Source organism: Symphalangus syndactylus, chromosome 13, assembly GCF_028878055.3.
Source record: "Symphalangus syndactylus isolate Jambi chromosome 13, NHGRI_mSymSyn1-v2.1_pri, whole genome shotgun sequence".
Lineage (NCBI taxonomy): Eukaryota > Metazoa > Chordata > Mammalia > Primates > Hylobatidae > Symphalangus > Symphalangus syndactylus.
The window spans coordinates 77,686,299-77,710,370 of record NC_072435.2 but is presented as its reverse complement, the minus strand read 5'-3'; the positions used below and the strand labels follow the sequence as shown (position 1 = coordinate 77,710,370).

Below are 24,072 nucleotides of genomic sequence, written 5' to 3'. Positions count from 1 at the left end.
AAATTCAAAATAACATAAGTATTAACTTATTTCTCAAGCACGTTTTTATGACTATTGTCAGCATATAATTGTTTCACTAACATTTTTAAAAATTATTTTACTAAAATGTTATTTTAGCCTATGTCCTAGACATAAAAGAGAGTTGTAATCAAACTTACTAAAAAAAAAAAATTATGCCTGTAAGTGGTTTTGACCTGATAGAACAACACTCAGTTGATTCAAGCACTATCCTTTTCAAAGCACAGTTTTTAGAGGGTTATACAGCTACTCTGCTTTTCTTGATGATTAGTTTAGATAGGTTTTATTTAGAGATTATGATGTCATCAGTAAAAAATAATTCAGACAAGATTTATTGCTACTTAAGGGTAGAGTAATAAAGCTATGAATTTCTCTCTTTAAGCTTAATTTAGCTCTCCCTAAAGAAAATAAAAGAACATTTGACCTCATTCTTTATTGTATTTATCATATAGGATTAGCTAATATTAGCAAGTAGCAGCTAGGAGACAAAAATATGTAATCACCATATTATCCTACTAGTAAAATATTTAAGTATTGCGAGAGAGTAGGGGGAATGGGGGTGTTAGTTAATTCTGTTATTAAATTGTGATTTGCTATAGGATCCAAGAAACATTCTTCCAGTATATCTTTTTTTGATGGTTCTTATAAGAATTTGTATACAGTTTTTGATCATGTATTTTCAGCAAGATTTTGAGAAAATTAGAAGGTGATAAAATGTACCAGAAATTTACATTTTTTTAAGTTAAACTAAAGTCATTGAGATTGTTTAACCCTAAAAGAAAGTCTAAAATAACTTAATTACTAATTTCGTGTATAAGAAAAAGAATTAATGAAGGTACACTAGATTCCCTTAAATCCAAAAATATCTGGGAAAAAGAAAAATTTCCCATTTAAAAAATGGTAAAACAATGGTCAGCTACCAAACAAGGATTTAAAGTTATAAGGAACTCTACTATCTCTTTTATTTATACATTTCTTTTCTTTTCTTTTCTTTTTTTTGGGGGGGGACACAGTCTTACTCTGTCGCCCAGGCTGGAATGCAGTGGTGCAATCTTGGCTCACTGAAAGCTCCACCTCCAAGGTTCACGCCATTCTCCTGCCTCAGCCTCCCCAGTAGCTGGAACTATAGGCACCTGCCACCACACCCGGCTAATATATATATTTTTTTGTATTTTTAGTAGAGATGGGGTTTCGCTATGTTAGCCAGGATGGTCTCGATCTCCTGACCTCGTGATCCGCCTGCCTCGGCCTCCCAAAGTGCTGGGATTACAGGCGTGAGCCACCGTGCCTGGCATATTTATACATTTCTTTGGGGAAGAATTTCTTTAAAAAAAAAAAAAATTACAAGGGTAATACAACTCCAAAAGCTACCTTTTTCTTCTTTTTTGAGACAATGAGTTAGGCCAAATGATCTCTAGAATCTCCTCTATAATACTGTTTTAACATGCAACATTGCCTTTAAGATCTACTGTCTTTCAATTACATAAGCTGACATACCTGTAATTTAGAAAAAGTTCAAGCTTTGAAGAACACTTAGAAGCTACTCTTGCTCAAGGAAATTCCATATTGGCAAGTGTAACATTGAACATTACTTTGTTCTAGATACCCCTTTACTTCAAATTTAAATTAAAATTTAATTACTTGTTTAGAATTTTAACAGTTTCTAAACTGCAGAATGAGAACTTAGTTTACTTACTAGCTTTTGTGCTAGGACTTCAATTTGATTTAAGAGGCTTGAAATGAGTAGAGGATACTCTATTCTGAACAGGCTCATGTCAGGTTTTGATGTGCGTGGGAATAACAAAAGCCTACTTATGATTTTATTTTCTTGGTCTGTTAGATTAATGTGATCAAGTAAGACATGTATGTTAAGTAAGCTACTATTAAAATTGAATACAATGTTTTTGTAAATCAAATTAAATAATTCAAAAGTAAAGTCACCTCCAAATCTTCAATAATGTCATGGAGTTCTGAATCAGCCGTGATAAAAGAGGTTAAAGGTGAATATATATTTGATTCACTTGACTGTGATGTCATTTTTCTTCTCTCTTTATTGGCTTCAGATGTTTCTCTGCTGGGTATTTGCTGTGAAGAAGTAGGCTCTACAGCATTAATAGGCAAAAGGTTTATAAGAGAAAAGGAATTTTCAAAACACAAATTTTCTTCTTGATGTGGCTGAGAATGAAGGGTTTCCATTTGGTTTCTGATATTAGAAATTACAGGGCCAGAAAAATCAGGCAAAGTATCTGAGGTAGACATCTTTTCTTGATTTGTAGGACTGTTGTTAAACACTTCCTCAATATCAGCTTTATTTTTAACTTTATTTTGCACTTTCCTTTCTTTTGCCATTTTTAATGCTAGTCCATTGACATCTAATCTTGACTGAGCATGACAGAGTTTCCAATGTTTCTTCAATTTTCTGTTTCTCTCCTCAGCTCCATGAGTATTGGTATTTGAGGAATCAATTCCATAAACTTTTAAGCCATACTTCAAGGACAAAAAAGAGCTTAGGTAGCCTTTACCAGAACCCAAGTCAATCACCTAAGGTTAGAAAAAAAGAATAAATTAAAGAATTTTAGGCAAATGGTAATAGAAAGCATTCTAGATTTTTTAAAATAGACAAGAGTTATATAACTTAAATATTATTTTAATTTTTTTTTATTCCTATGAAAAACCAATCACTCATCATTTTTATTCAACATTTTACTGGAGGTTCTAGCTAGTTAAATAACTCAACGAAAAGAAGCAAAAGAAATAAATAATGTAAGGGAAAAAGGAAAACTGTCTTTTTTTGTACATAGATGACATAAACATGTCTGCAGAATATCTTAAAGAATATACAAAAAGCTAACAGAAATAGTAAGTGAATTGAGCAGTGTGTTAGGGCACAAAGTCAATAGAATTAACAACGAATCATCAGAACATATATAATGTAGCAAAAAACAATTAGGAGTCAAGCTTGGTGGCTCAAACCTATTATCCCAGCACTCAGGGAGGCTGAGGAGGGAGGACTGCTTGAGGCCAAGAGTTTGAGTCTGCCCTGGCCAATATAGCAAGATCCTGTCTCTATAAAAAAATAAAAAATAAAAATTAGGAAGTAAAATTTTAAAACAATTAAAGTAGAATATATAGGAATAAATATAACAAAGGATGTACAAAACCTATACACTGAAAACTATAAAAGATTGCATAAAAAACTAAAAAATTGATATAAAGAGATACACTATGTTCATGAAATGGTGGACTCAATACTAAGATGGCAATTCTTTCTTCACATTTCAACACAATCCTAATTAAAATCCTAGCTAAGCTTTGTAAAGAAATTGATAAGTAGATATTATAATTTAAAAATTAAGGCAAAAATGCCTAGAATAACGAAAACACTTTTGAAAAAGAATAAGGTTGAAGAATTTTACTGATTCAAAAATAGAAAACTAAAACAGTGTAGTATAGCTACAGCTGGTATAAAAATAGACACATAAATCAATGGAAAAAATGGAAAGAAACAGGTAATATAAAAAGACATATAAATCAATGGAAAAAAAGTACAGAAATAGATCCACACTTATATAATCAACTGATTTTGGACAAAGTACCCAAGATAATTTAATGAAGAAGATAGGTTTTTCAACAAATGGTGCTGGTATAACTGGATGTTGACATAAAAAAAGAAAAAAAAATTTTGTCTGCTACAAATCAAACACAAAAACTAATTTAAAGTATATCACAGATCTAAACATAATAGAAAAAAATATTATCTCATGGAAGAAAACATGAGAAAAATTGTGACATTTGGATAGGCAAACATTTCTTATGTAGGACATAAAGATCACGAATAACAAAAGAACTTTAAAAATGGACTTTATTAAAATTAAAACTTCTATTCAAAAAGATAAAAATGAAAAGAAATACTTGCAAAACATTTATCTGAGAAAGGACTTATATCTAGAATAAAGAACTCTTACAACTCAGTAAGACAAGCAACCTAGTTAGAAACAGGCAAAATATTCAAACGTACACTTCATAAAATAAGATATACACACTGCCAATGTGAAAAGATGCCTAATACCACTAGAGAAATACAAACAACAACCACAGTGAGATATACGCAGATGTAAAATGGTATAGCCACTTTGGAAAACACTGAGTTTACCATAAAGTTAAATATACACTTTACATATGACCCATCCATCTCACTCCAATTTATCTAAGAGAAATGAAAACATGTCCACACAAAGGCTTGTATGTGAATATTCAGAGAAGTCTTACTCTGAATAGTAGGCAAAAAATAGAAACAACTCAAATGTCCATCAACTGGTAAATAAAAAAACAAATAGCATATCTGGACTATAGCATATGGCATACTACTCAGCAATAAAATGGAACAAGGCATTAATACACAAAAAGGTATCAATCGCTCTCAAATGCTATGTGCTAAGTGGAAAAACTGAAATGAAAAGTCTACATACTATGATTCCATTTGTACAATGTTCTAGAAAAGTCAAAACTAAAAGCAGATCAGTGATTCTCTGAGAATGAAAGAGAAAATATCCTACAAAAGCACACAAGAAAAGTTTTTAGGAGGATAGGTATATTCTTAATTATTCTAGTGGTTACATTAACTGTTATAATTATCGAAATTTATCAAAGCTAGAGTTGGTGAATATCTAAATTACACATTCAATGAAACAAAAAATAAGAATAAAAAGTTATAAACATTATAATTACCATGTCATTTCATAAAATAAATGGAGAACTATAGAAATACTATCACAACAAATCATTACCTACTCTTATACATATCTTTAATTCCTAAAGTCAATGAAATGTTGACATAAGTATGAGCCACTCAAGGAAACATTCCTATACTTACAGTAATGCATACCTGTAATTAAATCCTCAAAACATTTCAAGGTCTTACAATGAGACCAGTTCATAGGAAAAACTCCAGTAAATAATGTCTCATAAATACAAAATAAACTTAGTAATTATTCCCTATACTTCCATTTTATGTTATTATTCTAGGATAGGTATTGCAGGGAAACACAGAAGAATTATATACAGTCATGCATCACTTAATGATGGGAATATGTTCTCAGAAACGTATTAAGAAATTTTGTTGTGCAAACATCTTTGAGTGTGCTTATGCAAACCTAAATGGTATAGCCTACTACACAACTATGCTAAAAACCTGTACAGCATATTACTGTACTGAATACATAAAAAAATAAGCACTTGTGTATCTAAGCATATAAAAGGTACAATAAAAATACAGTATTATATGTTATGGCACTACCATCTTATATGTGGTCTGTTGACTGAAATGTCCTTACGCAGTATACAACTGTAAATTCTTGACTTTAAGAAACTACAGTCTAACTGCAGATACCATATCATACTCATGCAAGGGCTATATAGTAGAAACTCCATTATTTAGTTAGTTTTGTCTTCAAACTATCTGATCAGAATAGGAAAATCCCCACCATCCTGATCTCCTGCCCTTCCCCACAATAGACTTCTCGCTGCATCATATGCCATACATTATAGGTTTGAAGACAGAGGAGTCTCTAGTCCAATACCTGGTGGGAGGGATCTTCTGAGTCTCCCAACGTTGTTTAGGAGACTTTCCCACAGAAACATTGTTACAAGCAGTGGTTAAATTTTGTAGTAACATTAGTATGGTACTATACTTTAGATAGTAAAGATACATTTTGCTATCAGACCTAGAGATCTAACTACTATTCTAAGCTAATGACTCTCAAATTTGTAACATACCTCCAGGTAAAGAACAGGACTCCTTCTGTCTCTCATAAGCTACATCTGAACTGTGAGCAAATCCATGATCTCATCACTTACCAGAGCTACTTCATACCAACTCCATCCTGAGCCTGGTTAACTGCAATGGCTTTCTCAGTGATCTCCCTGTTCTCACCTTTCCCCTTTCACTCCATTTTCTTTTTTTTTTTTTTTTTTTTTTTTTTTGAGACGGAGTCTCGCTCTGTCGCCCAGGCTAGAGTGCAGTGGCGCAATCTCGGCTCACTGCAAGCTCCGCCTCCCGGGTTCACGCCATTCTCCTGCCTCAGCCTCTCCGAGTAGCTGGGACTACAGGCGCCCGCCACCGCGCCCGGCTAATTTTTTGTATTTTTTTTAGTAGAGACGGGGTTTCACCGTGGTCTCGATCTCCTGACCTCGTGATCCGCCCGCCTCGGCCTCCCAAAGTGCTGGGATTACAAGCGTGAGCCACCGCGCCCGGCCTTCACTCCATTTTCAACAGAGAAAAACAAAGTCTGATCATATCACTACTCTTAGCAAATCCCTCATTGCCTCTTTGGTTTTATCTCACACTGTTAACTCCTACGTTTGCTGAGTCTTTTTGCTTCAACTCTGGAAGCTCCTGCTCAGATAGGAGCTAATTTTGCAAAGTAACCAGCTTGAATGTTCACAAAGACTATGGTAAAGAAAAGAGGCAAATATAGTGGAAATATCTGTTTCATAATACAACCCAACAGAGTAGAAAGAATGATCCAGTGGCTCCAATGGCTTCCAATCTCATTCAGGATAAAAAACCCAAATTATCACAATGACTTCCAAGACATTGCAACTTAATGTCCTGTCCTCTTCCACCACAACCTCAACTCCTACTACTTTCTGCTTGTTCAATCTGACTTCCTGGATGTTTCAGAAACAAAGTATGCATGTTCAGGGCCACTGAACCTGTTGTTCCCTCTATAAGGAAAGTTTTTGCTCTAGATCATCTAATGGATAACTTACCTCCTGAAGGTTTTAACTCTATTATCGTTACAATGAGGTCTTACTTGACCTTCCCCTCTGTATCAAAAACTTTAACTATCCCCAGATAAGCTCCTCTCTGTTGTTTTAATTTTTCATCTTTAAAATATATCAATATACACATTAAAATACACTCATAACCTTTTTATTGTCAATCTCTCCTAATTAGAACATAAATGCCACCAGGGCAAAAATATTTCTTGTTTGTTTTGTTCACTGATGCACCCTCAGTATAGAAAATAATGCCTGGAACATGGTTAAGGGCTAAGAAATATTTGCTAAATGAATGAATGCACGCAAGTATGAATGAGTGAACATGTTTTAGAAATAAAAATTAAGAAGCCTTGGTATGGTGAATGAAAGAGACAAAGGTGTTCGGCATGTAGGGAGCAGTATGGTTGAGGTAAAAATGATATTCTTGTTTAGTTCTCTATGGTCACCAATAAGATTATGTATTTCAGAATCTGGGTTTCTACTTACCTCATGAAATTCGTATTTATTAAATCTGCATTTTAAAAATATAATAATAGTTGGGGACTTCAACAGTCCCATTTAGTATTGGACAGGTCATCCAAACAGAAAGTAGGCAAAGAAACAGCAGACATAATCTGCATTATGGACCAAATGGGCATAATAGACATTTGCAGAACATTTCACCCAAGAGCTTCATGTTCTTCTTCTGAGCACATGGACCATTCCCAAGGATGGACCATATGTTAGGACACAAAATAAGTCTCAAAAATTGAAATTATGTCAAATATCAATAACAAAAGAAACTTTGAAGAGTATAAAAACACATGGGAATGAAACAACATGCTCCTGAATGACCAATGTATCAATGAAGAAATTAAAATGAAATTTTTAAATGTATTGAAAGTAATAAAAATGGAAACACAACATACCAAAACCCACAGGATACAGCAAAAGTAGTACTAAGAAGTTGACAGCAATAAATGCATGTAACAAAAAAGTAGAAAATTTTCAAATAAACAACCTAACAATACACCTTTAAAAAAACACTAGAAAAACAAGAGCCAACCAAACCTAAAATTAATAGAGGAAAAGAAATAAAGAAACCCACATCTAGCATCATACTGAATAGAGAAAAAGTGAAAGCCTTTCCACTAAGATCTGGAACAGGACAAGAATGCCCACTTTCACCATTTTTATTCAACATAGTATTGGAGGTCCTAGCCAGAGCAATTAGGCAAGAGAAAGATATAAAAGGCATTCAAATTTAAAAGGAAAAAGTCAAATGATCTTTGTTTTCAGATGATATGATCTTACACCTAGAAAAACTGACTTGATCAAAAAACTATTAGAACTGATAAAGAAATTCAGTAAAGTTGCAGGATACAAAATCAGTAACAAAAACTAGTAGCATTTCTATATGACAACAGAGAACAATCTCAAAAGGAAAATAGGAAAGTAATCTCATTTACAATAGCTACAAAATAAAATCCCTAGGAATAAATGCCACCAAAGAAGTTAAAGATCTCAACAGTGAAAATTACAAAACATTGATGAAATAAATTGATGAGGATACAAAAAAGTGGAAAGATATTTCATGTTCATGGATTAGGGGAATCAATATAGTTAAAATGTGCATATTACCCAAAGAAATCTAGAGATTCAATGCAATCCCTATTAGAATATCAATGACATTCTGCACAGAAATAGAAAAAAAAAAATCCTAAAATTTATGTGGAATCACAAAAGACCAAGAACAATCTTGAGCCAAAATCTCAAGCCAAAGCAATCTTGAGCAAAAGGAACAAAGCTGGAGGCATCACACTACTTCTAATTATACTACAAAGTTATACTAACCAAAACAGTATGACACTGCCATAAAAACAGACACATAGACCAATAAAACAGAATAGAGAACCCAGAATTAAATCCATGCATTTACAGCCAACTCATTTTCAACAAAGGTGCCAAGAAGATGCATTAGGGTAAGCACAGTCTCTTCAATAAATGGTAAAACTGGATATCCATAAGCAGAAGAATGAAACTAGACCCCTATCTCTCACCATATAAAAAATCAAATCAAAATGGATTAAAGACTTAAATCTAAGACCTGAATCCATGAAACTACTAGAAGAAAACATTGGGGAAACACTCTAGGACACTGGTCTAGGCAAAGATTTCTTCAGTAGGACCTCAAAAGCATAGGCAACCACAGCAAAAATGGGCAACGGACAAAACTGGGATCACACCAAGCTAAGAACCTTTGGTACAGCAAAGTAGAGGTTCTTCAAAACACTAAAAATAGAACTATCATATGATCTAGCAATTCCACTACTGGATATATATCCAAAAAAAAAAAAAAAAAAAAGGAAATCAGTATATGGAAGAGATATCTGGACACTCATGTTTATTGTAACACTATTTGTAATAGCCAAAATATGGAAACAACCTAAGTGTCTATCAGTGAATTTATGGATAAAGAAAATGTGGTATATATGCACGATGAAATGTTATATATGTTTTATATAACATTTATATATACACACACACACACACACATATACTAACAAAACATCACACTGTACAATTAATGTAAGTTCATTTATATCTCAATAAAGTTAGGATTATGGACAAATTTTGCACATTGGCTAGAAAGTGAGTAAGACTGAATTATATTTAAAGTGTAAATAAATCTTACACAGTGATACATCATTATATTTTTAATAAAAAGAAAAATCTGTAAAACCAACCCCATAGGAATCCTGACTAAAATCCCTTTCATATAGTACACATTATGTTTTGGCCACTTCTATATTTTCCTACTTCTGCTTTGTATTCCCAAACTAAATGACTGGGTCTTTGCCTTGGTTTTTATATAAAATCTAAGTCCAGTTCTTGTTGTTCTGCCTCATTCAGACCAGATTTCCCCTCAAGACTGGACCTTTATTCCATTCTCCTACTCTGTTAACTGGATTCGTACCATCCATGTACAGAACCTCTATCCAGCTTACCTGACTACCAGTTACCTGAATTTTCTGTCTTTAGGGCTCGATCATCTCCAGTGGACTTGCTGTTATATTAACTGATGCCTTAAGCCTGAGTTCGTTATGCCCCTTTTAATTCTAACTAAATTATGTATCTGGTCCTCTAGAGACCAATCCCATTATTACTGCTCTTAATAGAGGTTGGCTGCCACCTGAAGGATATTTAGAAACAGCACTCACTCCCCAAGATTCTCATATGGCACCATGGGAGAGGGCTTGCCTCTTCGACTCCAGCTGAGTATGATTGCCATAAGCCTGTTACTGGTACTGATAGATATTGCTTAGGTATGAGAATCTGGAGAAAAGGCTGAAAACTAGTATTACCTTAGCTCTTACTCTATACCCACCCTAGAGATTCATGTTGCCACAAGTGGCTCTGCAAGCCTATGCCAAACTTTCATAGTTTTCTAATCCTCCTCAAACTCTCAAGTTTTGGTTAATCCATGGAAAGATTCTAATATGTAATAAAAATTACAGGAAGGAAAATCTCCATTACCACCACTGATCTTCTTCTAGAGATAAGAAAAAACTATTTTTATAAACAAGGAATAAGAAAAATAACTTACTATTTTTATAGGCCAATGTGTACGATCATTAATCTTATTTTAAAATCTACTATCCAATATCATTATCTACCATAAAAACTATTTTTCAAAACAGGAATGCATTGTGAATCAAACACTATGATATAATCCAAGTCTTAAAAACATAACTACTTTGTGTTACTATAATGATGCAGGTATCCCAGACCACAGCTTGGTAACCCATATCCTGAAAACATCTAGCAGCAAACAGTTTTGCAGAATGTCATCCTCATAATGCTGCCTCAGACTGGAGTGAAAATTTATCAAAGAGAATTAAGTTTAACTTCTGTTCACTCTGAAAAGAATGAAATGTGTGGCAAAACATTAACAGCCATGTTTTGATTTTACTATAAATTTTCTAAAATTACAATATACCAGGAAATAACAGTGTATTCTTAAAGAATCTGATGTTTAAAGGATCTAATGTTTAAATGATGCTATTACTTAATGACATTTTAAAGGCTAGTTGACAGTAAAAAGGTGAAATTTGAATAATACCAAAAAGTGGCAATAATTTTAACACCTAAAAACATAGGGAAATACTCTTACCTGCTTTATTCCATAGTAGTCAGCAATACTGCTGATTAGCTCTGACATTGCCTGAACTTCATGAGATTTCTTCATATTCATAAACTCAACTGCCTTCTGATTTTCACCTAATGAAAATAAAAGTAAAAACTGCTATTAAAGAATCAAAATTTAGTAGGAATTATCAGTTGATGTTCATATTTTTTTTAATTAAGTAGGAAAATAATACAGAGATTCTACTGTGGTTTCTGGATAGATCTCTACTAGCTTAGCCACTATAAATAAAATTTAAATAAAGTAAATGTAAAAATCCATAGAACACTAAAACTATTCCTTGACAATTAACTATAATGGAAAAGACTGGTAAAGTGGACTACAAAAGAAATTTTTCATCAAAAGGCAACATTATGAGGTAAAAAGGCAAGCCCCAAATGAAAGAAGATAATTCCAACACATATATCTACAGAGAATTTGTATCTAAGAATAAAATAAAACAAACTCCTACAAATCAATACAAAAAGAATCACTCAATAGAAAAGTGGGGGAAAAAAACAGTCATTTCATTACCTGTGCTGTCTAATATAGTAGCTGCTAACCACATGTGATTATTGCAATTTACATTGAAATCAAATATAATTGAAAATTAACATTCTATGCTACACTAGCCACAGGTGAAGTTCTCAACAGCCACATGTGGCTAGTTTCTACTGTACTGAGCAGCACAAGCACAGGACATTTCCCTCATTGCAGAACTATAGGACTATATGAGTATATACTGTATGCTACACATTATAAAGTATATTAAAATGGCCAAAAAGCGTATGACAAGGTAGTCAACATCATCAGTCATGTGGGAGTTGGGCAGTAGGGAACTGAAATGTAGGACTAGAATGGTTATTATGGCACGACAGTGTTCACATCTGTGAATGCCTTGGTATAGGCTTAACCTGGGATTACCACATTGGGATAACTGGGTTTTAATGAGGTCTTTCCAGGTGTTAAGTGCTGGTTACTCATGGTCCTGTAGATGGAAAGTAGCACCTTCCTGGTAACATTCTGAGGGCACTTTAGGACATGGTCTCCATCAGAGAGGTCTGAATTCCACAATGTCATTCTGCTGGCAGATACTAACCTAGTAAACAAATATGCTGATTACTCCAGGATGGGGAATATAGCCCCTCCACTCTCACTTATCACCAGCATGCATCTCTCTACATGGCTAAGTCAACTCTTTCTCGTATTGGACACAACAGAGTCCATCCAGACCTTGAATGGTGGTTTTGCTGTTTGTTCTTGCCTAGGATATAACATCTTTACTCACTTTGATGCCCAAACTGTGGCCCTTAAACTTTATACATTAGGGGAGGGGCCAAGGATTATACCCTTGATGCAGAGATACACTCATTTATTGCCAGTCAGCAGCACCTGGGATAGAGTGTTCTCCTTAGAGCTTTCATTGCCAGTCAACTACAGCCCCCATAGTAACGTTACTGGTGAACCCATTTGCAGCTATAATGGTTCTTACCAAGAGCCATAATTCACCAGACAGCCCCTCTCTTGCTCCAGGGGGAACAATATGAAATAATTTTGCCTAAAATGGTTAGAGAGATTTAAAAAATTAAAATAATAATAAAAGAATTGGACTCAAAGATAAAAGGGTCCTTTTACAATGGAGAACTCCAGCAGACCCACCTTTACCAAGTGAGTAAACTTAGTGTCACCAATAATGTGACAAAATTATATGTGCTTCCTAATTTGATATGTGAAAAAGGAATCACTTAAGTAGTACTCCTATCAAAAATGCATAACCTGAATCTAATCTTGGGGAAACAATAAAATAAACCTGCCTATAGATATCAAAAGTATCAGTGTCAGGAAAAACAAAAGCAAGGGTAAGAAACGATTTAAGATTGAAAAGACTAAATAGACATGACAACTAAATGTCAGGTATGAGCCTAGACTAATTCCTGTATGAAGAAAAAAAAATGGTTCTAAAAGATATTCTTGGAAAAAGTAAAGAAACTTGAATAGAGACTGCTTATTAGACAATATTACTGTATCAGCATTAAAATCCTGAGTGTGCCAATAAACTATGGGATGTGTAGGAAAATGTCCTTGTTATTTTGAGATACAGAGTGAAGTATTTGAGAGTAAAATGCTACAATATCTACAACTTAATTCAAAAGATTCAGAAAAAGAGGAGTGTGTGTGTGTGTGCATGTGTGTGTGTGTGTGTGTAGAAGAGAACTACAACAAATGTGGCAAAATGTGAACACATGGTGAATCTAGGTGAAAAGTGTACAGGGTCTATTGTACTATTCTTGTAACTTTTCTGTAGGTTTGGAAATTTTCAAAATGAAAAGGTGGGGAAAAATAAGGATCAAATAAGAGATATGAAAGAGGTTTATGTAAGATAAAAGAATCTGAGTTTTTTTTTAACCACAGCCTTCTGATCTCTGCCTTTTAATTGGCATGCAGAAACAATTTACATTGAATATTATTATAGATATGGCTGAGTTTAAATCTACCACATCATCATACTTGCTTTTTTTAATTTGTACCATTCCCACTTTCTGACACTCACGCTTCTCCCCACATCCCCAAATGTCCCCTTCCACACTCTTCTCACCCTCTTCCCATAGAGAACATTAGCCTGCTGCAACAAAAATAATGTAGATTTTGGCATTTGTAGTAGCTCACTGTGATCTGTGTTTGAGGGGCAGAAACTATCTGAAGTAGAAGTTACAAGAGTTAATGTAGAAAAAAATGTGGAGATCTGTAAGTTGTTCTGTTTAATATAGTACAAGGGGAAAAGCTACTCTTCTAAACAATAGCTAATTTGTCAGGGCTTATATACTAAGGTCTAACAATAAATTAGTAATATTTGGGAAAGATATACATATATGAAGAAAGTATTGCTTCTAAGTACCTAAAAAGCACATATACACACACATAAATAGACATACCAATTCTCTGGTTTTGATTTCCTCGAAGGGCTACAAGCAACTGTTCAAAAGGAGTACATATTCCCAAGTTTTGTACAGAATAGTATTTCGCAGCCAGAGCAAAGGCTTCCACACTCACCAACTTCTGAGAAGTTTCACAAAATATTTTGGGAAAATCAGTCATACCTAAAAAAGTGAAGATAGAAAAAGTCTTCAGCAATAATTAATGGTTAATTAGTGTGATATTAATAAACAACAAATGAACACTTAATTTTTATAACAAATTCCAATATTTTCATTTTGTTGTGAATTTTGGCAATATATCTAATGGCTCCATTTATATTTACTATTTAAACGATTAGCTATATGGAACACCCAGTTTTCTCTTAATATTTTATGAAATTAAAAATTTAAACTCCAAATTACAATCAGGCTTTTTTATGGAAAGAAAGAGACAGAGACAGAGACAGAGGCAGAGAGAGAGAGAAAAGCGAGGAAGGGAGGGAGGGAGGAAGGAAGGGAGGGAGGGAGGAAGAGAGAGAGGGAGGGATGGAGGAAGGAAGGAAGGAAGGAAGGAAGGAAGGAAGGAAGGAAGGAAGGAAGGAAGGTTGGTTAAAATCTGAATAGTAATGTATTTATTAAATTTATGAACTGTCCTAGCTGGCCTATAACTGTGCATTTAAAGGCAGTCAGCCCGGGCAACACTGTTACTCCCTGTCCACAGCGCATGATGAACAATGGTAATATCCCCAGTGGTATATAAATGTCCCTGCAAAACGGTTCCTGCATCATTTCGATGATGCAGACTTGTGGCAGGGGGGCGGGGTGCATGTGCTCAATGCACTGTCAATATGAGTTCCAAAACGAATCAGGTTATAACCTGGTGAAAACAACTCATTTTCTTCCCATGGCCAGTTTTAAACCAGACATTCTATAAGCTTAGTGTGTAACTGTCAGCAGTTTCCAAATACTCACTAATTTAGACTAGAATGATAAACTGTTGTGCTGTTTGCAAATATCTAGTACTCTTCTCTGTAGGAGGATCATGAACCTTGTTGAACTCAGGTGTGGCTGTATCTTGCCAAGGTGAACCACACCATTTTCAGGCAGAAGTTTTAAGAGTGTCAGAAGATTCAGTACTCTTTTTTGTCTCAGCTCTGTAATCGAAGCATGTGTCAAGACGGAACATTCCTCAGCCTGAATCTTTGAGTGACTACAGCAAGGACAGCTTACCATCAAACTACAATGAACACACAAAGCACATATAAGAATTAAATTTCATTGCTTTCAGTAGGTGAGTTTAAAGCTTATTACTGAAGCACACCCCTGCTTATTATGATGGATGCACATAGGCACACTGACAGATTAGCTCAATCTCATTGTTCTATGGCCATTTTTAAGGCAATTTATTTAAAGGAGTTAAAAGAAAGCCTTCCAATTTGTCTGTAGTGGTTCAAAGGAGCTCATTAGACAGGGAAGTCCAATCAGGCCCATTCACTGAAAATTAATTTTGAATAATTCAAAAAAACACACATCTTTTAGGCTTAAATGAAGTATGCAAAATGTTCACCTCATGAAACTATGCTGCAACCTAGGGAAGAAGTTTAGTTCTACCAAAAAAATCCATAATATAGGCTATGAAGTCTTCTCTAGCACACCTAATCTTCTGTAGTTACTTATTAAATTATAAAAATATTCTTAAACACGAAAAATCATAATGTTACCTGACAAAACTTAAAGCAAGATAAGTAAGATAAGTGATGAGAGTTTGTAGAATTCTAAATAAAAACTACATATTTAAGCTAATATCTATTAAGCTGGTGGTGGTAATGTTTACCAAATTCATTAATATGAATAAAATCAGCAGAGACACATACCTTCCATTTCTGAACCAACTAAACATCAATTAAAATTACTAGAGTAAATTAATTTAAGATATATGTTGTGAATGATGTAAATTTCTACAGATATTTTATAAACTGAATTTACTAACTCAGCCAAAAGTAATAAAATCCACATCAAAATATTTAGCCATGATACAAACTGGAAAACTCGGTCAACTATTAAGTGAAATTCTCAGGTTTAAGGGGAGTCTCAACATCCCTAAGTTCCAAGGCAGCAATTTTGTAGAGTGTGATAGAATAAGAGTATTAAATCTCCAAGTGCAGAGGGACCATTATAATAGTTAGCTATTGGACAACGTTGCCAAAAGAAAGAATTGTGATGTTTCTGTTGGAAATGTAAACGTTAAAATCAACTTAACTATCCTACTGAAGAAAACTTGAAAAAAATCCACCAACATGAATTAAATGCTGTTAATTTCCTTTAAGTACAGGTCTCAGCAATTTTAGAAATTTAAAGATCTGAGTTACAATATTATCTTTACAACAATATATTTTTAAAAAAGGATAGTGTTCTAATTCAGTCCAATAGTTTATGGTATTTAGGGCTAACCCTAATTTACTCAGATAGTCTAGAACTCCATGAAAAAATATTCTTGAATTATGGAAATATAGCTGCTGTACTTTCTTTGTTTTCAAGTTATCCAGCCTGTAACTTCCATTACTTGCTACTTTTAAAGATTCAGAGAGAGGGAGGGGGAGGGAAGGACGGAGGAAGACAGAGAGAGAGAGGTGTTTATGATCTAGTCTTGACTCCATCTCTGAAACAGTTCTGTGAGAAAGTTATGGGACAATGGCAATACATACATATAGTCCTCACAGTTCTTCCCTAGGTACTTGTATAATCGCTTTGGATTTGGCAACTAGCAAAACAGAAATTCCAGTGTTACTTAACTTATATTTAGTAATTAATTAGTACTTAGATTTTTTATGCAGGGAAAACTTTAAAATTTGCTGCCTCTCGCACCTGCATATTATACAGCTTGATTGTTTGGCCTACATCTCCCTCTACTGGAAGTCCCTGTTCTGCTTTATATATGCTTTACTTATCATCTTTACTTACTCTTACTTTTTATGTACCCCATATCACTATTCCACAAAGGTTTCTGATAAGACAAGTTATAAGATGGGTTCTTAAAAGATAGGCTATTTGGTCATGAGGGAAGAAGGGAAGGAAAGAGGCAGGGGAGATTATTTTCTACAAACATGAGACCAGGATATATCTCAGTTTATTTTTTTCAATTGTTTGTTTGTATACAAGGGACCAATGTACAAGGACAAAGATAGAAGAGTCATATATATACATCTTGGATTATAAAAATCTCAAGGCAGAAAAACGTATAAAATTTTAAAAATAAAAATAAAGTAAAACAATCACTGAATGTATAATATTTATAATTAGTAAATAAAAATAAATGTCTGTTGTCCTACTTGAATGTTATACAGCACTTTAAAGAAAACAGAGTACTGTCAGGTCTTACAATAATTCATCCCTATTATTTTAACATTTACTGTATGTATACTATGCACCAGGCACTGTGCTAAGCACTTTACCTTTCATGTGACAGTTTTGTAAGTAGACATAATGCTCTTATCCTCATTTACAGAGGAAACAACTGAGACGTAGGAAGGCTGTAATGTATCAAAGTTTGTACAGACACTAGGTGGATGAATCCAAGGTAGTATGAATTAAGACCTTGGTATTAATTCCCACACTCCATTAGCATGCCACAGTTGTAAGTACAGTGGACAAACAAAGGAAATCAAGCAGGACAGCAGTAAAGAAAAGCATTGTCCCAGCTACTTGGGAGGCTGAGGAAGGAGAATCACTTGAACCCGGGAGGCAGAGGTTGCAGTGAGCCGAGAACACACCACTGCACTCCAGCCTGGGTGACAGACCGAGACTCTATCTCAAAAAGAAAGGAAAGCACTAGGGAGACCTGACTCTCAGAATCAAGTCTGGCAAGTATTCCCTCTGGCAGAGATCAATATACAGTGACATCCTAAGATATTATATTTTATTAATTATTTCACTTTCTTCACTCCACTCTACACCTCCCTCTCCACCAAAAGTAATTTTAAGGTTTCAAGAAATTAGCTGGGCATAGTGGCTCATGCCTGTAATCCCAGCACTTTGGAAGGCTGAGACATGAGGATTGCCTGAGCTCAGGAGTTTGAGATCAGCCTGGGCAACATAGCAAGACCTCATTTCTCCTAAAATTTTAAAAAATTAGCTGGGTACAGTGGCCTACACCTGTAGTCCCAGCTACTTGAGGAGCTGAGGAGGGCTGCTTGAGCCTGCAAAGTCGAAGCTGTAGTGAACCCTCATCATGCCACTGCACTCCAGCCTGGGCAACAGAGCAAGATCCTGAGTCAAAAAAAAAAGTTTTAAGAAATTAAAAAGTCATTTTACATATAAAATAATAAGTCTCTGAAAAAGAAATATCTTTGTAAAATCTTATTATGATATCTATTTGCAGAAACAAAGTAACCCTATGCTTTATGCCCAGTTGTAAAGCAACAATACTAAGCACAAGGCATGAATGAATGCATGAATGACACCAATCCCTCAGTACAGTTACTATTGTAGCATCATCAACTATAAAAGGAAAATAAATTCTCCTAAGGCTCTGTGGTAATAGCAGTCACTGAGGCCACTACAGGGACTTCAATAGCACCAGTGAATGTTTATAATCTCAAGATGAGAAAAAGGTGATTTAAAACATTTAGAATGTGACATAAAGTAAAATGCAATTGTGTACTAAATTTAAGATTTTGCTGTTACAGGGTTGGGAAAAGGTCACTATCAACATTATCACACAGCCTACATCTGTCTTATGGCCCAGAATTTCAAGAAGAAATCAACAGTGTCCTCTTAATTATAATCTTCACAATGACGTAGAAGTATTTTGTATTCATTCCTGCATAAATGTCCTACAGATGTCTTCAATTCAAAAGGTTCAAAACTCAACTGAACACTTTCATGCTCCCAAAACCTTTCCCTTATTCTATGTTCTAACTTGTTTAATAGCCTTATCACTCACCCAGTGGCAAAGCTAAAAGCCTTCACATTATCTGAAATGCTTGTGCCATCAATCCATATGCTAAGCCACCCATCAACTCTGATGTAAAAATGTCCTTCATTTGAAAACCCCCTCCCCCATCACTACTGTATTTCAAACCTTGTTAACGCTCTCCAATACTATTGCAATAGCTTCATAGTTGATTTTTCTCCCTTATCAATAAAACTCTGATAGACAATGCTCAATAGGTTGAGTTGAATTGAACATGTTTTCTAAAACGGAAATTTACTTTTATTCAATGCAAACTTAAACATTTTAAGGCTTTGCCTTTCACAGCAGTTGACTTTTGACTTAAATCTTTGGTAATTGTTTAATACAGCTTAACCAAAAGCTAAAGTCTGTCTTATTGAACTTTGAAAATTAAAGATGGGATGAGTTAAGTTTTCCGAATGTTTTGAGTCTGTTCCTAATCCTATAATGTACCAAGGGAAGAAAACAGAATATATACTATTGCTTTCAAAAGAAATCAATTTATATCATCCAATTATGTGCTAGAAAACATTTTGCCTAAGCTATTTCAGCTCACTTTATAGTTGCATATGAAGTGAAAAAATATGTTATATAAACATGCAAACCATGCTCTTAGAAGGAATAAAATTAACAAGATATTGACATGCATGTCCTTATTGTACCAATATTAACATCACATTGAATGTATAAAGTGTATTTAACCATTCCTAAAGCAGTTTCACACTTAACTACATTACTTATAAAAATGAAATTACATGTAAAAATAGAAAAATGTAACCACAGTATTTTTTTTTTTTTTTTTTTTGAGACGGAGTCTTGCTCTGTCGCCCAGGCTGGACTGCAGTGGCGCGATCTCGGCTCACTGCAAGCTCCGCCTCCTGGGTTCACGCCATTCTCCTGCCTCAGCCTCTCCGAGTAGCTGGGACTACAGGCGCCCGCCACCACGCCCAGCTAATTTTTTGTATTTTTAGTAGAGATGGGGTTTCACCGTGTTCTCGATCTCCTGACCTCGTGATCTGCCCGCACAGTATTTTAACTCTAACAGACTCTTCATAGTTTAATTTGAGGGGAAACAAAAATACGCATAGAAATAGAAATTTAGAAATTGATTTGCTAAATAAAAAATAAACAATTCAGGGGTACCTACTATGTATAAGTTAAAAACTAAACTTGAATAAAGCTACTTTGTTATAACTTGATTGTCTATGAGACTTAGTGTTTTACTATTTATAGTGTACGCAGACAACAAATGTTCAATATGGATTGAAGGGGGTTCAGCAACTCCCAGTTAGAATTCTACTGAATGCCACATGGAATGAGCTTACTCAGGCCTTTGCACTTGCTTTTAACCTCTGTCTGAGACCACCTTCCCTCATGAATTTTCATGGCTCACTCTTCTTTCAGGTGTTTGCTCAAATGTTACCATTTTGGTGAAAACTTCTCTGACAGTCTCATTTAAAATTGCAATCCCACTGAACTCTCATCACCCTCTGAGTCTTTATTAATTTTTTAAAGCACTTATCACCATCTGGTATAGTATGCAAGATCCAAGAAGACAAGAATTTTTATTCACTGCTGTATCCTCAGAACCTAGAATAATGTACAGCACATAGAAGGTACTCAATGAATGAATGAGGAAGAACTAGGGTTTGAATTCTGGTTCTCAGAATGTCTATCCCTGTGGCCATGAGCAATTTATTTACCTGCTCCAAGACTCAATTTCTTCATCTATAAAATGGGGAACAATATCTATTTCATTGGGTTTTTTTTATGTAATTCACACAGATAAATACATATATACTCGTATATACATGTATATTCATATACACACATACAATTATGTACTTAATTATATATATACACATATATAAACTTTTAAGGTCAGGATACACGTGCAGGTTTGTTACATAGGTAAACTTTTGTCATGACTGTTTACTGTACAGATTACATACACCATGGAATACTACGCAACCATAAAAAATAACGAGATCATATCCTTTGCAGGGATATGGATGGAGCTGTAGGTCATTATCCTTAGCAAAGTAATACAAGAACAGAAAAACAAATACCAAACGTTCTCACTCATAAGTGGGAAATAAATGATGAGAACACATGGAAACATAGAGGAGAACAATTAACTATATATTAATATATATTCCTAACACATGGCCTACAACATAAATAGGCAACCCTCAAACCATTAAGTCCAAATTAAGTTACTGAGTGTCCTAACACTTGGATCAACTTTCCAAATTTATTGGAATATATAATTTTTTTTTTTTTTTTTTAGATTTCTTTCCCACTTGTTTTCTGTTTTTTATTTTATTTTATTTTATTATTATACTTTAGGTTTTAGGGTACATGTGCACAATGTGCAGGTTTGTTACATATGTATCCGTGTGCCATGTTGGTTTGCTGCACCCATTAACTCGTCATTTAGCATTAGGTATATCTCCTAATGCTGTCCCTCCCCCTTCCCCCCAGCCCACAACAGTCCCTGGTGTGTGATGTTCCCCTTCCTGTGTCCATGAGTTCTCATTGTTCAATTCCCACCTATGAGTGAGAACATGCAGTGTTTGGTTTTTTGTCCTTACGATAGTTGACTGAGAATGATGTTTTCCAGTTTCATCCATGTCCCTACAAAGGACATGAACTCATCATTTTTTATGGCTGTATAGTATTCCATGGTGTATATGTGCCACATTTTCTTAATCCAGTCTATCATTGTTGGACATTGGGGTTGGTTTCAAGTCTTTGCTATTGTGAATAGTGCTGCAATAAACATATGTGTGCATGTGTCTTTATAGCAGCATGATTTATAGTCCTTTGGGTATATACCCAGTAATGGGATGGCTGGGTCAAATGGTATTTCTAGTTCTAGATCTCTGAGGAATCGCCACACTGACTTCCACAATGGTTGAACTAGCTTACAGTCCCACTAACAGTGTAAAAGTGTTCCATACTGCCCAAGGTAATTTATAGATTCAATGCCATCCCCATCAAGCTACCAATGATTTTCTCCACAGAATTGGAAAAAACTACTTTAACGTTCATATGGAACCAAAAAAGAGCCCGCATCGCCAAGTCAATCCTAAGCCAAAAGAACAAAGCTGGAGGCATCACGCTACCTGACTTCAAACTATACTACAAGGCTACAGTAACCAAAACAGCATGGTACTGGTACCACAACAGAGACATAGATCAATGGAACAGAATACAGCCCTCAGAAATAATGCCGCATATCTACAACTATCTGGTCTTTGACAAACCTGACAAAAACAAGCAATGGGGAAAGGATTCCCTATTTAATAAATGGTGCTGGGAAAACTGGCTAGCCATATGTAGAAAGCTGAAACTGGATCCCTTCCTTACACCGTATAGAATTTTTAAAATCTCAAATATTTAAGGCCAGAACATCTTATAGGCTACTAGAGAAGAAATTGAGGGTAAGATCAATATGCACACTTAGCTTTTAAATGTGGGACCTGCTGGGAGAAAGGAGATTTGGACTCTAGAACCTGAGTGCAAGATCTCCATCAGTAGAATGAAGGCATGACTAAGGATGGATGAACTGCACCTTCAGAACCAACATGGAGGTCCAATAGTTAACACTGGGTACTACGCTCTAGGTAGGATGAAAGCAAGAATTACTCGGTTTCTGCTAATCCACTGGTTAGCACTGGGCATCATGTCCCAGGATCAACTTTCAAGTGCAGGAGAGAGTTTTAGTATTAATGACACTTGTTACTAAATTTGATGTGAAATATGGTAGATATAATTTCAGCTATGCCTTAAATACCTGGAATAAAGTTTCAAGTTTGCTTCACGAGAATGTTTTAATTTCCCATAATCTCAAACTGTTTCAAAAAATAACAAAAAACAACAGATACTAAATTCCCAGAAATCCAATAAACTTTAAACTTCATTTAAAATGAGAAGCATTTAAGAATAAATTAAATATGTATAAATATTTTCTGAATAATAAATTCAAATTTGATAAATCAAATATAATTTAGTTAGCAAAATACAAAATAATTTTCAAATTGTAAAATGTTAAAAAGTGATGTAAAGTATACTAAAAAATATATTTATTTCAGTGCAGTAATTGCTTTGAATTGATATCAACCTCTGTTCTCTTTTTCTGACCAAAGATACATCATTTCTTATTTAGGTTGTCTTTTCTGAACACCACTGTAGGCTCCACTGCCCCACAGCACCTCAAAATATCACTACCTTAGTCACTGCCACTGCCACTGCCCATTTACTGAGAAGACCAATACCTCTCTTTATATCTTGATCTGGGCCTAGACTTTTGGGCTTCCAAAAATAATTAAGACTTCTCAATTTGTTTATTATTGTTGTTGTTTTTGTCAAAATTGAAAAAAGGTCTCACTCTGTTGCCCAGGCTAGAGTGCAGCAGCATGATCATGGCTCACTGCAACCTTGATCTCCAGGGCTCAAGTGATCCTGTCACCTCAGCCTCCCAAGTAGCTGGGATAAGGGCATGCACCACTGTGCCCAGCTAATTTTTTAAATTTATTTTTTCTAGAGACAGGGTCTCACTATGTTACTCAGGCTGGTCTCAAACTCCTGGGCTTAAGCAATCCTCCCACCTCAGCCTTCCCAAATGCTGGGATCATAAGTGTGAGCTACTGCACCCGGCCAGTTTGTTTATTATTGACTCAAGGCACATAAAGGACTCTGTCTCAGGAAAACTGTAAATGTAAACATAACTAAATTACTAATAAGGGATTTTGAGGGAGTAGAATTAAGTTATACCCCTCTCTTAAAACTGTATTTTTCTTTCCCGTTGTGCATTTCATTAATTTGAGTTCAATTTCATCTTCTATTCTTATTCTAAGCTCCCTTTCAACATTAATGCAAAATAGATGTGTTTATTCTACTCTCTCGACTGAATTTAGTTACAATCATTTGCCAAGTAAAAGGAACAAGCGAAAGGTCTTTGCAGTAAACACATACTTTTTTCTATCTAGCTCCTACCCTATCTCCACCAGATCTTGTTCTTTACTACTTCCTTAGTTTTTGTAATGATGTGTATAGTTCATAAAAGTTAGGTCAATTTTATTCTTTACAGGCCATTATTCAAGGTAATTGCTGTACAGAAAATGAACAAGTAAAATACCCAACCTAAATGTTAAATTTAAATTCCCCATTTGATTGCAATCATTATGTAAAAGGGAAGAATTAAGCTTCAGTGACTGTCATTGGTAACAGCCTAA

The 24,072-nt window shown here is 34.7% G+C and overlaps 1 protein-coding gene across 9 annotated transcripts in view; it reads right to left on the bottom strand.

Moving 5' to 3' along the window:
• METTL25 (methyltransferase like 25) overlaps positions 1 to 24,072 on the bottom strand; it is a 122,780-nt gene that overhangs the window by 77,834 nt on the left and 20,874 nt on the right. For 6 of the 9 annotated variants that reach the window (XM_055236253.2, XM_055236257.2, XM_055236255.2 and 3 more), the window contains exons 2-4: positions 13,900 to 14,064; positions 10,955 to 11,061; positions 1,960 to 2,559 (exon numbers count right to left, since the gene is read on the bottom strand). In XM_055236253.2, the coding sequence (XP_055092228.1) occupies positions 1,960 to 2,559; positions 10,955 to 11,061; positions 13,900 to 14,064 (872 nt within the window). The remainder of the gene's footprint in view (positions 1 to 1,959; positions 2,560 to 10,954; positions 11,062 to 13,899; positions 14,065 to 24,072) is intronic. The other 3 variants (XM_055236256.2, XM_063615128.1, XM_063615129.1) reach the window with 1 other exon arrangement.